The sequence below is a fragment of the Arvicanthis niloticus genome, chromosome 24 (assembly GCF_011762505.2).
Source record: "Arvicanthis niloticus isolate mArvNil1 chromosome 24, mArvNil1.pat.X, whole genome shotgun sequence".
In the NCBI taxonomy this organism is placed as follows: domain Eukaryota; kingdom Metazoa; phylum Chordata; class Mammalia; order Rodentia; family Muridae; genus Arvicanthis; species Arvicanthis niloticus.
Window position 1 is genome coordinate 34,038,169 of NC_133432.1, and position 16,323 is coordinate 34,054,491.

Consider the following 16,323-nt stretch of genomic DNA (forward strand, 5'->3'; position numbering starts at 1 on the left):
AGAACAGGTGACAATAGACCTTAGACCCCTTCAGAGCGTTTCGTCGGGGTTATCTTGGTAATGGGATAGTGATTCAGGGTGTTGCCTTGTCCTGGACATCCCCTGGGAAAGGTTTTGTTACATAGATGCCATGATGTTAACCTCTGAGTGTTTTGTAGATTTGGAAAGTCACTGGAGAGGCAACTAGGTGTGATGGTGCTCTCCCCTGCCTTACAACCCTACGCAGGTGAAAAAGGACACTCCCGGAGGCATAATGTTATGAAAACCCCAGGGCCGGGGTGGGCGACCTCCCCGTGAGTTGTTGGCTAAGGACGCCCTTGAGGTCTCATAAACCAAAAATGCCTTCGCTGCTGCTGTTGCTTGTGTGCCAGAATCAGAGGGTGAAACCCTGCGACTGAAGACACTGCGTGTGGATGCTTTGACTGACAGACATAGAGAAATTAAGCTGGACCTGAACTGGAAGCTCCCACCCTGCTGCCTGGCTTTCGTAGTGGCAGAGGGGACCATGCGGTCTGCTGGTGAAGAACAGTAACCAACATTTCCACTTGGCTATAGACCCTTCATGCTTAAACACCAACAAGCCTGGCAGGATGTGATGGCTTGTGCCATTGTGGCTGGGCTATGTCAGGTAAGGCCAACGGCCTTCCAGTTGGATTTAAGTCCCACTCCACAGGACAGAGTTCATGTGTAGAACTGTAAGCCAGGACAAAAATCCTGTAGCTGGGGGATCATAGGTCCCAGTGGGGAAGCAACTTCTATGGTTTTTTTTTTTTTTTTAATTTTAGATGAATGTGACGCACCAGTCAAACTGCCTTCTAGACGTGAATTTAGCCCATGGGAAACTGTTGCTGCCACCCCCAGTTCAACCACTGGTGAAGCTCCTGAGAGCAAGGGACTGTCACCTTGGTATGGTGGCCATTTCTTAGGGGGTGGACATGTATAGCTAGCCCCTCCAAGTCTCAGGGATCACTTCAGAAGTGGAAAGGTATTGTGTAACAGTTTCCTGGATTAAAACATTCCGTCCTCTGGGAAGGTAAAGTATGGTAAAAGGCGCCATTGCACAGGTGAGTGCAGGTCCAGGAGGGACACGCAAAGTATTCTCCTACTGTCAGGAACTGGCTTTGGGACCCCAGCTTGAGGCTCAAAAGCAAAAAGTCTGAGAAGTTTCAGATAAGAGCAGACGAGAATAACCAGGTTATAAAAAATAACAACAATAAAAACCCCACTGATCTGAAGAGCATTTGGTTCTCTGCATAGCCATATAGGGATAAAAGGAAAAGAGGGGCGGGTATAGGGAGTAAAAAATTATTGTATCTCCTTTTACACTAAAGAAACAACAAGAAGTCTCGTATATTTTACATTGGTATGGATTTTTAATAGAAATTTAAGGTTATATTTGCTATAACATACTATATATATGTATATAGTATATATGTGTGTACGTGTGTGTGTGTGTGTGTATATATATATGTTTCATCTCTTCCTTAATGTATTGTACATATGTAACTCATTTGAAAATGTAAAGCTCTAGTCTTATGAAAGCTACTATTGCAAACTGTTCTGCATAGTGCACACGTGTGTGTGTGTGTGTGTGTGTGTGTGTGTGTGTGTGTTGGGTTGGAAGGGTGGTAAACAATAGAGCCAGTAAAGTAACCAAAAAAAAGTACACCAACAACAAACACCTCAAAATAGCTTCAGGAAGTTCCTGAAACTGACTAAATTCACTAAACCCCTTCTTGTCAGAGTAAGCAATAAAAGCTGAAAGTTCCCTCTGTGGCTACTAGAATAGACCAGCGAAGAAGGCTCAGGAAAGGTGAGCTTCAAAGACATAAGACCAGACCAGCTTCTAGGAAGAAGCAGAAACCAGCTAAGCTGCCTGGAAGAGGTTTAGACCAGAATCACTTGGAAAGGTTACTCTCAAGCCTGTTGAGCTGCCTGCAGGCTGTACAGTGTACTCTAGGTTCTGAGCTTTGTGAGCTGTCACCCATACTGAGGTGGGCTTTAGTAATGTAGCTGTCATTGAGTCATTTCTGCTCCTGTAAGCAACCTTTCACCCATATTCCTGTAAGTTACCTCAATAATACTCATTGGTGCCCGAGGTTGGACTTTGGTGGCATCTGTGCTTTTGTCTGTTGTGGGATCCCTTACCTAGGGTGAGGAGATATATGTGTTGTGTCTCCCCAGGAAGAGTTTTGTCACACAACAGTACTACTCAGCCAGGGTGTATAGGTGGCTTCTGAAGGACAGATAGTTCATCTGGGGGACTCCAGCAGACTCAGAGTCAGCCCAAAGCTACTGTATGTGAACTGAGTTATCCCTCGACTCTCAGAAGCTCAGATGTACCGAAATGACTGGCTCCTTCCTGTGCTGTCACTGACAGAGGCCACTGTGGAGGGCAGCGCAGGCATTAAGGAGGTGACAGCAGGAATGGTGAGCTGTCTCTCCATAGCCCAGGCTTGCCTTGAACTGGCCATCCTCCAGATTCAAGTTTCAGACAGCCTGGATGAGAGGCTGTGCCGCCTGGCCAGCTAGCTGCTGCATGAGTGTATTTGAGGACTTCAGTGTCCTTTTCCTTGTACATACTGTGTGTATACATATATATCTATATCTATATATAAATATACATATATAAGTGTACACACACACACACATATGAGAGACATGGGAATTGCATTAGTGCCAAAAATGTCTATTTTCCTTTTTGAAGTCCATTAGATTTCATCCATATTGTTTGGATGCAATTGCTTTCAAACAATTCCTTTCTGTGGGGCCTGGGCACCATGGAACTGGGAAGAGCCAGTCTGGAGCAGGAGCGGGGTCAAGTCATGTCCAATGTGGGAAATCTCGTCTCGAGAGCAGTAGGAGTGAGGACCACTCCCTCCCTGCCCCAACCCTGGCCTGCATGTCCCAGTGCACACAGTCCTGTGACCCCCACCTTCGTCACCACCAGAGGAGGTCACATAGTTGCAGCCAGGTTAAACTTCCCCTTTCCTTATAAAGTCATATCCGGCAAATACCTGGAATTCTGCTTCACACAAAGGAGGCATTCCCAGTACGCTCACCCCAAAGGCTGAAATAGCCTCTGCTCTCCCCAATTAAAGGAGCTGCTCAATGAAGCTTGCCTCCAGAGAAGTCATTCTCACCTCTATCACCCATTGCCTGAGGTCTCCATTACACACACACACACACACACACACACACACACACACACACACCACACAGAGAGAGAGAGAGAGAGAGAGAGAGAGAGAGAGAGAGAGAGAGAGAGAGTTAGTTCCCAGTCCTTCCCCCCCCCTTCAGAATCAGCCAGCGATATTACTCTTACTGTTCTTCCAGACTGAAGTCTGGTCCATCTCTCCCCACCCCCCAACACACACATTGGGCTGCTCACAGCCACCTGTAATTGCAGTTCCAGTGCTGGCCTCTGTAGGCACCTGCACACATGTGGTGATGACACATCACACACACACACACATTTATTTAAAAAATAAAATAAAATTATTCCCTTCTAGAGAGTGTGTGACAACCTGTCAAGGTTGAGGTGAGCAGTAACAGAACAGCCCAATGTAAGCCACAGTACAGGCAGAGCAAGGGTGTCACCCTCAGAGCAGACATCTCCTTGAGATAGGGGTCTAGGGACTAGGCCTCCTTTAACAGGGAACAATTTAAGTTCTACTCTGTTCATTTCCAGCTAACCACTCAGCACTCTACCAGCTATTGTTTTTAAAAGCAAGGGGAAAATAGTTGTTGGGGGCTGGGTGTGATGGTACATGCCCTCAGGAGGTTGAGACAGGGGCCCTTGGCTTCCCTGGGCTACAAAGAAAGTTTCAGGCCAACCTGGGTAAAATCATGTTTCAAAATAAGAAGAGGATGGGGTTCCTGGCTCAGTGGTAGGGTCCTCACTGCCCAGAACTCACATGGCTCAGTGGTAGAGCCTCTGCCTAGAATCCCCCAGTGAAGGGCTGGGGTGTGGCTCAGTGGTAGAGCCCCTGCCTAGAATCCCCCCAGTGAGGGGCTGGGGTGTGGCTCAGTGGTGAACCTCCTGCCTGGAGTCTCTCAATGGGGGCTGTGGGGGCGTGGCTTAGAGGTAGACCCTTGTCCAACATCAACAAAGCTTTAAGTTTCACCTCAGACCACAGCACTCAGAAGTCAGGGGTTGGGTGGGGTGACATTTTCTCATCTCTGGAAGCCTTTTAAACAAAGAGCAAGGGGGTGGTGTGTCCACGGCTTTTGCAAGTCTCTGAATCTCACTATAATGTAACAGTACTTTGGAAACAACATTGTGTTTCTTTTTGCTGCTGCCTTCTGCTTCTCTTGGGTGACACAGGTTCTCTACTCACACTGTTTAAATGTTCTTTTTCCTTCCTTCCTTTCTTTCTTTCTTTCTTTCTTTCTTTCTTTCTTTCTTTCTTTGTTTTGTTTTTCAAGACAAGTTTCTCTGTATAACCCTGGCTGTCCTGGAACTAACTCTGTAGACCAGGCTGGCCTCAAACTCAGAAATCCGCCTGCCTCTGCCTCCCAAGTGCTGGGATTAATGGTGTGCACCACCACTGCCTGGCAGATCTTTTTCTTTTTGATATACAGTGTCACTATGTAGCCCAGGCTAGCCTCCAACTCTGGATTCTCCTTCAGCATCCAAAGTGCTGGGATTATAGGCATGAACTACCATGTCTGGCTGCCTTCCTCCCACTTTTTACGAGACAAGAGCTTGCTATATAGCCCAGGCTGCCCTTGAACTCACTCTCCTTCTGCATATGCTTCCCAAGTGCTGGGATTACAAGTGTATGCCGCCAAACCTGGAAAATCCCCCAAACCCTGCCCCACCCCCACCCCGTCTCTGCCTTTGGCTTTCATTTCTCCCAAGTGTGTCTTGGACAGGTCTCATCTGCTGCCAGCATCAAGGGCAAAAAAACAGGACCAGAATGTATGTGATGGATAAAGGCACATGAATGGGGGTAGCCTCGGTTCAGTCAAGTTAAAGACTCACTCAGTTCTAACATTTTTGGCTAAAACCAAAAGGAGGGGCTGGTAGGACTGCTCAGTGGTAAAGCCTGACAACCCCAGTGTGATCTCTGGGATCCAGTTAGTTGGTGGAAGGAGAGAAGCAACCCTTGAACCTGTCTTCTCACCTCCGCACACAGGGTGTGGCACACTAACAAACACACAGATCTGCAGGTGGAGGGCTTAGGCAGAGCCCTTGTTGATGCAAGGAGCTGAAGGGACGTAAGGTCTAGCTCACCCTCTTCCTAGCAGCCCTGCGACCTGCAGTGGGGTGAGCCACCAAGAGGGACCCACTTTTCAAATTTGTTCAGAGGAAACTGGAGATCTGGCTTAGTGGTAAAGAACACTTGCTGCTCTTCCAGGAAACTTGAGTTTGATTCCCAGCATCCTCCTCGGCAGCTCACACCCTCTATAACCCCAGCTCCAGGGGACCTGGCACTTCCAGCCTCTCTGGGCACCACCTGCATCCATGTGTGTGCGCGCACACACACACACACACACACACACACACACACACACACCTACATATGGTTAAAGACAATAAAAGTAGGGCTGGACAGATGGCTCAGTGGTTAAGAGCACTGTCTACTCTTCTAGAGGTCCTGAGTTCAATTCCCAGCAACCACATGGTGGCTCACAGCCATCTGTAAGGAGATCTGATGCCCTCTTCTGGCCTACAGGTGTACATGCAGATAAAGCACTGGTATCCATTAAACAAATAAGTAAATGTTTTTAAACGAATAAAAATAGATCTTAGAGCTGTAGTGGTGCACACCTTTAATCCCAGCACTCAGGGAGGGCAGAAGCAGGCAGGTGAGTCTCTGTGGGTTCGAGGCCAGCCTGGTCTACAAAGCAAGTCCAGGACAGCCAGGGCTAAACAGAGAAACCCTGTCTCTAAACAACAACAAATCTTAAAACATGCTAAGAGGCAGCCTGCTCAGAGTGTTGGCCTGGATCACAGGTTCTCAACCTGTGGGTCTCCACCCTTCTGTGGGGTACAATGACTTTTTCTACAGAGGTTGTCTATCAGATGTCCTGCATGATGGGAATTCACATTGCAAACCATAACAATAGCAAAGTTACAGTTAGGAAGTAGCAGTGAAAATAATGTTATCGTTGGGGGGGGGGGTCACCACGACACAGTATAACCCTGGCTGTCCTGGAACTAACTCTGTAGACCAGGCTGGCCTCAAACTCAGAAATCCGCCTGCCTCTGCCTCCCAAGTGCTGGGATTAATGGGATTAATATAATGGCTATATATTATAGGGTCATAGCATCAGGAAGGGTGAGAACCACCAGCCTACACCCACACATTTTCATCCTTGGAAAGATTTCTTCTAAGCCAGGAGGATGGCTCAGTCCACATAGGACTTGTGCAAGCAGGAGGGCCCCAGTTCAGGTCCCCAGCACCCACACAGAAGACAGGTGTGGTAACACATATCTGTTAGAGCTGAGGGGAGGGGTACAGAGACAACGGAGCTCACTAGCCAGCCAGTCTAGCCAATGGATGGACTCAAAGTTCAGTTGAGAGACCCTGTCTCAAACATTAAGGGGGTTGGGCAGGCACAAGCTTGGCTTCCTGCATTCAATCCTTTCCCTATCAAGATAGAAAGAGGGAATTGACTCCACAAAGCTGTCTTGTGTGCACTGTCACACATGCACGCCTCCCCCTCAAACAGATGCACACACACGGGTTTGTTCTAATCCCTGTGTGAGGTGGCACATGCCTGTAATCTTAGTACCCTGGCTGGAGCAGGAGAATTATTGCAAGGTCAAGGATGACTTGGGCTATGTTTTTTTTGTTGTTTTGTTTTGTTTTGTTTTTTGAAACTCTCACTTGGGACTGCGCATACAGCTCACACTGCTTGCCTAACAAGCACAACGCCCTAGGTTCGATCCCCAGCACCGCTTATACCGAGGAAATTGGTACACACCTGTATGCCAGCACTCAGGAAGCAGAGGCAGGAGAATCAGAAGTTAGTTTTAGACCATCTTCTGCTTTGTAGTGAATTTGAGGCCAGCCTGGAGGCTGCACAAGACTGTTTTAAACAAACAAGAGAATTTGCCCGGGCTCTGTGAGACTCTGTTTCAAAGAATCAAACACAATTAGAGGTTTCCAGGCAAGGCATAAAATGTGAAGTTCACATCACAGACCGGACGCACAGTATTATCCACTTTATTTTCCAAGTTCTGTTTCTCACTTGCCAATACATGTATAAAATTTGGCAGGCTGTGTTACTAAAGGAGTTGCAGGGAGGGCAGAGAAAGGGCAGGAACCAAGTAGCCATGGTGGGCAGTAAGGTTGAGTAAGGCAGGAAGTGGCTGGGGACCTCCTCCACATTGCACACCTTCCAACACCATGTACTGCTCAGACAGCCGCTGCCCTAAGTGATTTGATAAGCATGGCTTACAGCCTTTCTGAGACCCCCCCCAGTCCTTGTCCCCAACATTTTCCCTATACCCACAGCCAGGAGGTAGGGGCTCCTCTGGCTACCCGTCCCCATCGAGTGGCCATGGAGACTGTGGTTCCTGGGTCATATGGTGCTGAGCACTTGGGTCTAGGTGGCTTAGGCTAGGTCGGGGCTGCCTGAAGGTCTTTACAAGCTCTTGGAAATCTCTGCTTCCGCCATAGGCTCTTACATCAGGGGACAGCAAAGACGTACAAACGGCTTGGGAACAACATTCCAAAAGAGACCCCAAATCAGCTTCTAACGCCTGTAGTCTGAACTCCCTGGGAAGGAAGGTTTGACCTTCCAACCAGAGCAGGACTTCTGGCTTTTATTTGCACACCGACCGGACTGCCACCGTGACCTTGTCTATGAGCGCAAGCCAGGCATCTGCACCAGAACTACGCCTACCCTTCCACGTTTCATCTTGACAAATACTTTCAAGATTTATGTCATGACAATTCACTGCCTTGACCAAGTTCACTGCACTGTGACAACCTGAAGACTGGTTTTTTTGTTTGTTTATTTGTTTTGTTTTGTTTTTGGAGGCAGGGTCTCGTATAACCCAGGCTATCCTCTCACTCACTATGTATCTGACAATGACCTGGAACCTCTCAGCCTCCACCTCCCAAGTGCTGGGATTACATGCGTCCACACACCAGGTTTGTCTGGTGCTGGAGATGAAACCCAGGGCTTCCTGCTAGGCAGACAGTTTAGTAGGCTGAGTTCTTCCTCAGCACCTCCCTTTCCAGCTTCTCCTTGAGCCTTCAGAATGAACCATTTGATTCTGAGCTCTCTCACACACTGCACATTTCGCTTGCTGGTTAGTGTTTGGTTGCATCACACCTCAAGAGTGGTTTGCCACCAAGCCAGTTCTCAGTCCTATTTTCCCAGGAAAGGATAAAGTTAGGCAGTCTCTCTCACCCACCTGGAGATGGTTTTGCAAAGAGAGTGAATCTGTGAATTTGGTGCTTGGGGGGAGGGGTCTGGGAAAAGATGGAAGTCTTCCTTTCCCAAGGATAATTAAAGATATCCAGAAAGACCTCAAACTGGGGTTAAGAGCAGGTGTGTGTGGATGGTGCTAACACCTCTCAGTGCTTCCCAGATGCAGGGTTCTGCTGGCTCCTTGTTGAGGGCACAGGTCTGGAGGGCCGCAGTAGGCCCAGGCCTCTGGAGCGCCCTGCCCCATGCAGCTGGCGCTCGTGCCTGCGGATCTGCACCTTGTGTCTGAAGCGCTCGCCGCAGTCCTCGCACACGTAGGGACACTCACCTGAGTGGGTGCGACGGTGGCGCAGCAGGTTGGAGGAGACACTGAAGCGCTTGCCACAGTCGCTGCAGACATAGGGCCGCTCTCCCGTGTGGGTGCGCTGATGCTGGACGAGCGCTGAGCTCTCGCTGAAGCGCTTGGAGCAGTAGGTGCAGGCGTAGGGCTTCTCGCCCGTGTGGATGCGCTGGTGGGTCACCAGGTTGGAATGTTGGGAGAAGCTCTTTCCGCACTCACTGCAGAGATACGGCCTCTCCCCAGTATGCGTGGCCTGGTGTCTCACCAGGTCCGTGCTGCGGCTGAAACCCTTGCCACACTCCGTGCAGATGGTCGGCCTGTTCCGGGCTCGCCGCTTCCTCCGCTGTCTGGCGGGAGTCAGAGCCGCACTCCCCGCAGGGCCCGGGATGGCCACCACAGTGGGTGTGGCCACAGCGGGCAGCACCATGAGCTCTTGCAGCACCACATAACCTGGAGGGGTCACCACGACGGTGGCTGGAGCTGGTGCTGCACCTCCAGGAGCGGGTACCAGCTCCAGTTGCAGCTCTGGCTGCACAGAGGTCAGCTGCAGCTGCAGCTCCTGCTGCTGGGGGTCTAGCTCCACCGGTGTCAGCTCCAAGTGAACCTCCTGTTGTTCCAGCTGCTGCTGTTCCAGGTGCTGCTGCTGCTCCAGGTGCTGCTGCTGCTCCAGGTGCTGCTGCTGCTCCAGGTGCTGCTGCTGCTCCAGGTGCTGCTGCTCTAGGTGCTGCTGCTGCTCCAGATGCAGCTGCAGCTCCTGCTGCTGGGTGTCTAGCTCCACCGGTGTCAGCTCCAAGTGAACCTCCTGTTGTTCCAGCTGCTGCTGTTCCAGGTGCTGCTGCTCCAGGTGCTGCTGCTGCTCCAGATGCAGCTGCAGCTCCTGCTGCTGGGTGTCTAGCTCCACTGGTGTCAGCTCCAAGTGAACTTCCTGTTGTTCCAGCTGCTGCTGCTCCAGGTGCTGCTGCTGCTCCAGGTGCTGCTGCTGCTCCAGGTGCTGCTGCTGCTCCAGGTGCTGCTGCTGCTCCAGGTGCTGCTGCTGCTCCAGTTGCTGCTGCTGCTCCAGGTGCTGCTGCTCCAGCTGCTGCTGCTCCAGCTGCTGCTGTTGCTCCAGCTGCTGCTGCTGCTCCAGATGCTGCTGCTCCAGCTGCTGCTGCTCCAGCTGATGCTGCTGCTCCAGCTGCTGCTGCTGCTCCAGGTGTTGCTGCTGCAGCTGCTGCTCCAGCTGCTGCTGCTGCTCCAGCTGCTGCTGCTGCTCCAGGTGTTGCTGCTGCAGCTGCTGCTCCAGGTGTTGCTGCTGCAGCAGCTGCTGCTCCAGCTGCTGCTCCAGCTGCTGCTGCTGCTCCAGGTGCTGCTCCAGTTGATGCAGCTGCTCCTGCATTTTTAGCTGCAGCTGCTGCTGTTCCTGCAGCCTCTCCAGCTCTTGCTGCCTCTCCAGCTCCTGCCGCCGCTGTTCCAGCTTCTGCTCAGACCCCACATCCACTGGCATAAGCTCCAGTTCCACTTCTTCCTCCTCTGGCTGTGGTGGAGGAGAATGCAGCTGCTGGTGCTGCTGCAGCTGTTCCTGCTGCTGTTGCAACAACTGCTGCTGCTGTAACTGTTCCTGCTGCAGCAGCAATAGTTGGTGTTGCAATTGTGCCTGTTGCTGCTGCAACAGCTGTTGCTGCAACTCTGCCTGTTGCTGCAGCAATAGCTGATGCTGTAGCTGTCCGTGTGGCTGCAGCAATAATATCTGCTGTTGCAAGTGTTGCTGTTGCAACTGTCCCTGCTGCTGCTGCAACAGGTGCTGCTGTTGGAGCATCTGTTGCTGTAACTGCTCCTGTTGCTCTTGCAACCGCTGCTGCTGCTGCAACAGCTGTTGCTGTTGCAAACACTGTTGCTCTCGCACTTGCTGTAACTGCAATACTTGATCTCGCACATGCCGCAGCAGCAACTGCCTCTGCTCTTCCAATAGTTGCTCTTGTTGGAGAAGCTGCTGCTGCTGTGATTGTTGCTCTTCCACTGGCTGCTGTAATGGCAGTTGTTCCTGCACTTGCTGCTGTGGTGCAGGTTCATGCACTTGCTGCTGCAAAAGATGCTGCTGCAGAATTTGCTGCTGTTGCAACAGCTGTTGTGCTTGGTCTGGTAGCTGCATTGTCTGATGTGGCTGCAGCAACAAAGGTTGCTCTTCTTCAAGTCTCCCCAACTGCACCACCTGCAGCTGTGGTTCTGGCTGCTGATGCTGCATAGACCGGTTTTCCTGTTGTTCTTGCTGCGACGGAGACAGCTGCTGTTGCCCATCTTGCTGCTGTTGCAATTCTGGCTGGGATCCTAACCGTTGATGCTGAGGCTGCTGCTCTTGCAGCTGCCTGTGCTCAGGCTGCTGTTCTGGCTCTGGCTGCTGCTTTAATTTGGGCACTCGCAAGTCCTGTGGCTCCTCCTGCTCTGGCTCAATATAGTAACAGGCCCCCACTGAGGCTGCAAGCACTGGCTGCTGAGGATGGCCGCTCCCCTCCTGAACCTCTTCTTCCTCCTGGCTTTCATTCCCACCACTGCCACCTGTAGTGGAAATGGCAGGAAGCCAGGAGAGAAGGATTGAAAGGCAGTGATCTGGACCAGACCCCCAAGAAGATACACTAAGGGACTTCGAGTAGGAACCCAAAAATGTGAGATCAAGTGGCAATAACGACAGGAAAACATTCCCAGAGTCCCCCTGATCACCACATTCAGACTCCCACTGAGCCCCCTTCAAATGAGTCCCATGCTCAGCTCTTGGGACTCCTAGCACCATTCCCTGAAATGTGTTTAGCTCTTCGTGCAGGGAGACCAGCTATTCCAGTGGCTGAACTCTGAACCCATTTATGGTCACACTGTCTGTCTGTCTATCTATCTATCTATCTATCTATCTATCTATCTGTCTGTCTGGTTTTTTGAGACAGGATTCCTGGCTTCCTAGAATTAACTCTACAGACCAGGCTGGCCTTGAACTCACAGAAATCTGCCCGCCTCTGCCTCCCAAGGACTAGGATTAAAGGTGTGTGCCACCACCCCAGACAACAGTCACACCTTGAATAAGGGAAATTTGCCTTGTCTGTGAATAACAAGCCATTTCTAGAAAGCATTAAGGCATCAAGGAAGCTAGGGGGTCAGGTAGGGAGTCTTTACTTCAGAAGTTAACAGAAAAGTCAGGCACGGGAGTCCACCTGTAACTCCAGCCTCAGAGGGCAGAGAAGGGATCCCTAGAGGAAGCTGGACAGCAAGATTAGCCATATAGATAAGCTCCGAGTTAGATTCAGAGACCCTGTCCCATGAGTGAGGTGGAAGGATGATCAAGTATGACTTGACATCAATGTGGGCCCTCCAAATACATATACACGCATGTCCGTACACACCCATGCACACGAGCTCCCAAATGCAAACAAGAAACATGAATACACATATGCACACCACACATCTCACACACATACAGAGATAGTTGCGTGTAATTATATTTTACAAAAACAAGGTTTCTAATCTTACCTTTGTTGAATGCATTTGTAAAATCTGTGTGTCTTGTGTATATGTGCATGTGTGTCCATCCATTCATGTGCTCGTGGGAACATAGGTGCCGCAGCCCACCTATAGGAGTCAGAGGACAGGCTTGGGTGTTGGACCTGACCTTCCATTTTGAGGCAGAGTCTCTTGTCTGCTGCTGCACAGGCCAGCCAGGCCGGCTGGCCCTGAAGCATCCAAGCATCCTCCTGACTCTACCTCCTGCCTCACCACAGAAGCGCCCCAATTACAGACATGAATGACAATGCTTCTACTTGAATTCTGGGGACTCAAACTCTTGTCCCCAAGCCTTGTAGGACAGACATTTTCCCCACTGAGCCGCCTCCCCAGCCCCTGGAACACTTTTTCCTTTTTTCAGAGACACTTATACAGAGCAGCTCAGTGTTGGTTGTAGATGGAGATGGCTATGGGACGCTGTCCCTAGAGCCAGATCAGCGCCCTCTCACACACGCCTCTCTGGCCTCCTCTGCAGGAACAGACCTCACCTGGTGTGAATCTCCTCATGTCTAGCTTGGTCACGTGGTCACTCTGACTTCCTGGGACAGCAGTTTCCACAGAAGCCTTTTATTGACCATGTAGTTAGATGTCACCTCAAGTGTATGCCTGCTAGAGTTAAATTTACAAGCAGAAAGAGTCTTTGTTCAATTCATAGAGCCCAGTTTTTTATTGTTCTATTCTAATTCTCCTGATATATATTCTCTCTTTTCTCTCTTCTCTCTTCTCTCTTCTCTCTCTCTCTCTCTCTCTCTCTCTCTCTCTCTGTGCAATAGTGTCTCATGGAGATCACTAAACAGGTCAAGCTGTAAAACTGTGACCCTCTTGCCTGAGCCTTGCAAGTTCTGGGATTCCAGTCACGTGTCGCCATGACCAGCTCTTCCTGGTTCTCTCAACTCTGTTCAAGCCTGTCCCCTACACTGTCACTCGCTTTAAAGCACAGAATGTGAAAACTGACTCCTGTCCATCCTTAAAGGCTGCCCACCCCTGCATGGGTCTCAGGGAGGGGACTGGGAAGCTCCACACCCTGAGAGCCTCTGTGGGGCAGGTGGAGGGAAGGAGACAGATGTTGAGGAAATGAGACCAGGGTAGAGGTAAGGACAGGAAAGAAGCCATTCAGCCAGTGTCTGAGGCATTAGAGACAGAGAAAAACCCTCCAGCCCCAGGTGGGAGACGGTTAGAGCCAGCCCAGGGTCAGGGCTGAGACTACTGAATCTGTCAAGGTGTCTCTCTCTCCAGCAAGACGTTGGCCCAACAGCCACCTCAACAGGCCCTAAGTCAACTTTCAAGGTAGCTGGGGTTAGCAGGTGTGAGTATGCTGGTCACACATGGGGTCCTTCTGTGGTGGTCTGGGCTGTGCCAGCTTGCAACTCAACTAAAGAATCCTTGCTGGGAGTCCCCATTGTCTCCACACCCAACCCTCACCTGAGAGGGTGTCAGGCCCTGGACCCCCATCCTCAAGACATCGAAGCTCCAACACAAAAGTCTGGGTTGCTGGGCCCAGCTCCATCCTGGCGGTCACACCAGGGTCTCCCGGAGCAGGCTGTGCTAAGAGGAGTAAAGGAAGCTGTTCAGAAGGGAGGCGGTGGTGGCTGAACCCCATTCCTAAACAGAACAGGCAGGGTTGCTATCTGATGGATGTACACAGCGATTCACCTCCTCTCACCAGTGGCCCTCTTGCCCCAACACTGACACATAACTGTGGGAACTAACCTGTCCCAAGGCTAAGAAGCTTGTGGCATGCCTGAGGGTAGCCCTGGGCACAGTTCCTTGTCCCCTTCCAAAGCATGACCATCCCCCAGGCTTCAAAAGCTACCTCAAGTCCCTGGGAAGGTAGGTGTCCAGAGCACTGTAGCCCACGGCAGGAGCCTTCTACAGGCCTGTGCTTCTGTCCTGAGTCCACTCTGAAGAAGTGGTCCGCACATTCGGGAGTCCCCACACCCCCATGCCAGCTGACTACTTCTCCCTCTGGCTTTAGAAGCCCTCCTTAGAGAAGCGGCTCTGCCTGCCTACAAGGATCTCCCGCCAGGCCTCACCTGGAACATTTCCCGCCGCCGGCAGCAGTCTCTGCGCTAGGGGAGGTGTGGTCACCAGTGGCCACAAGGTGAAGGCCACGGCCGTTCAGCCCGCTCCTTCTGGAGGTACCTCCATCTACAATGAGCCACGGAGGCTCTGACCACCCCCGAGAGAACCTTTTACAGCACTCTGCGGGGTCGTCGCTGTCAGAGCAGCGGAGGAGGTCGCCCTGGACCAAGACAAGGTGCAGAGTGGAGTTCCCAGGCAGAAGTTGGTGGAGACTCTCACGTAGGGACAGGGAAGGTAGGCAGGGCTCCAAATCCGAAGCAGGGATCAGGGTTGGTCCGGGTGGCCCATGGCGCGCAGCAGGGCCCAAACTAGGGCTCTAGGTTGGCTCGGTGGGAACTGGGTGACAAGGGTCCTGGATGATCACCCGCCACAGGTGCCGGGGGAGGGGGGGCTGCGGGGGGCGGGCGCCACGGCCCGGCCAGGTTCCCGATCGCTCGCCCGCCCTCCCGTGCTGTGCGTCCGTGAGGGAAGCGGCCAGGCCGGGGCGGGGGCGCTGGGGGGCCGGCACAGGAAGTCCCCCCGGCATCCGCATCCTGTCCCCCGCCCGCCGCGCCCCCGCGCCCCGGCCCCCGCCGCCACCTCCGTGGCCGCTGCCTTATCCTTAGCCATGGTCGCCGCCGCCTCTCTAGGCCGCACCGTCAGCTCTGTGGGCTTAACCCTTCCCAACCCGGCCACTCACCAGGGCCACCCCGGAGAGGTGTGGGTGGGGATGGGGACAGGATGGTCTGCCCTGCGTGCTTCCCAGGGTCCGCCGATGCTAGGCGCAGCGCACGCCCCGCAACGCATCGCCTGGTGCGGTGCGCGTGTCCGTGCACCACGGTTGGCGATTGTCACTGAGGCTGCATGCATGGAAGAGGAAGGGGGTTCCCAGCCAACACTCCCATATCCTCTGAAGCATAGGTGTGGCTTCAGGGCGCCCTTCCCTTGACTGGGGATACAAATTGGGGCTAATTAGCATGTTCTTAACCAGTTAATGGGGAAGCCCCTTCCTGACCTCAGCAGGTTCAGAACAGCCAACCCAGACTCTTTATTTAGCAGAGATAGACAGGTAGAGATTGTGACAGCTCCATCAGGGATACCCTCGGGGACTGAAGGACCTGCTGGTAGTTCTTTGGGTTCTTGCTCTCTCCAGTAGCCAGAGGCCCTGCTTCCAGCCAGGACAAGGGGAGTGGAGAGGCCCCCTCCCAGGGCGTCTGAGCCAAGGCTTTCCCTAGTTTTTGATGTAAAAAGTCAACAAACAAAGTAACAAGTCTCCTGCCTGGGGGTAAGAGTAAGAATGGGAATTGGGGAGTGTGTGCTTCTTTTCCAAGAGGCTTGAGCTGACCATCTGCATTTCCCCTCACTCAACTTTACTAGCAGATCACAGGCTTCTGGGGAATTCACATAAGAAGCATTGCTCCAGTTCTGTAGAAAAGAGGCAGGGGCCGGGCGGTGGTGGCGCACGCCTTTAATCCCAGCACTTGGGAGGCAGAGGCAGGCGGATTTCTGAGTTCGAGGCCAGCCTGGTCTACAGAGTGAGTTCCAGGACAGCCAGGGCTACAGAGAAATCCTGTCTCAAAAAAGAAAGAAAAGAAAAGAGGCAGGAGACAAGGTTAGCCCTGTCTCCAGTAGTGCATAAAACCCACAACCCACAGCATGGTACGTACCTGTAATTCCAGAACTCAGCAGGAGGATTAGGAGTCCAAGGTCATCCTTGGCTACATAAGCAAGTCTGAGGTCAGCCTGTACTACACTGTCTCAGAAATAAATAAATGAAAAAAAAAAAAAAAAAAACCAACTTCTGAAAAAGTCAAAGATCTGGCAAAGAGATGTCCCCAAAAGAGGGACAAGAGCCCTTCCTGGGACCACAGCCCAGTTCTTCCTGTCCCCCTGCTTACAGTATAGTCCTGTTCTCCGAATCCCCAAGCCTGCCTTGAAAATCGATGGAAAAATCGATGGATGCCTGACTTGCAGACCAACAGCCCCGCTTACAAGAGGAATGTGTGCAG

General features: G+C 51.9%; 1 protein-coding gene across 3 annotated transcripts; it reads right to left on the bottom strand.

The window, feature by feature from the left end:
* Nucleotides 1–7,162: 7,162 nt before the first annotated feature.
* Znf853 (zinc finger protein 853) lies at nt 7,163–14,824 on the bottom strand. 3 transcript variants are annotated; one of them, XM_076923585.1, is made up of 4 exons: nt 13,676–13,792; nt 12,742–12,862; nt 12,224–12,322; nt 7,163–11,263 (listed from the first exon to the last, which is right to left on the bottom strand). In XM_076923585.1, the coding sequence occupies exons 2-4, from the start codon at nt 12,758–12,760 to the stop codon at nt 8,541–8,543; spliced, it is 2,841 nt and encodes a 946-aa protein (XP_076779700.1). In that variant the 5' UTR covers nt 12,761–12,862; nt 13,676–13,792; the 3' UTR covers nt 7,163–8,540. The 3 variants fall into 3 exon arrangements, with proteins under 3 accessions (XP_076779700.1, XP_076779701.1, XP_076779702.1); XM_076923586.1 differs by having other exon boundaries at nt 12,742–12,859; nt 13,676–13,787; XM_076923587.1 differs by lacking the exons at nt 12,224–12,322; nt 12,742–12,862 and adding an exon at nt 14,287–14,824 and having other exon boundaries at nt 13,676–13,793.
* Nucleotides 14,825–16,323: the final 1,499 nt, after the last annotated feature.

Coding starts and splice junctions, on each gene's coding strand:
- Znf853 (XM_076923587.1), bottom strand. Junction 11,264..13,675: donor AGGGCCTGACACCCTCTCAG/GTGAGGGTTGGG, acceptor TTTCCACTACAG/GTGGCAGTGGTGGGAATGAA.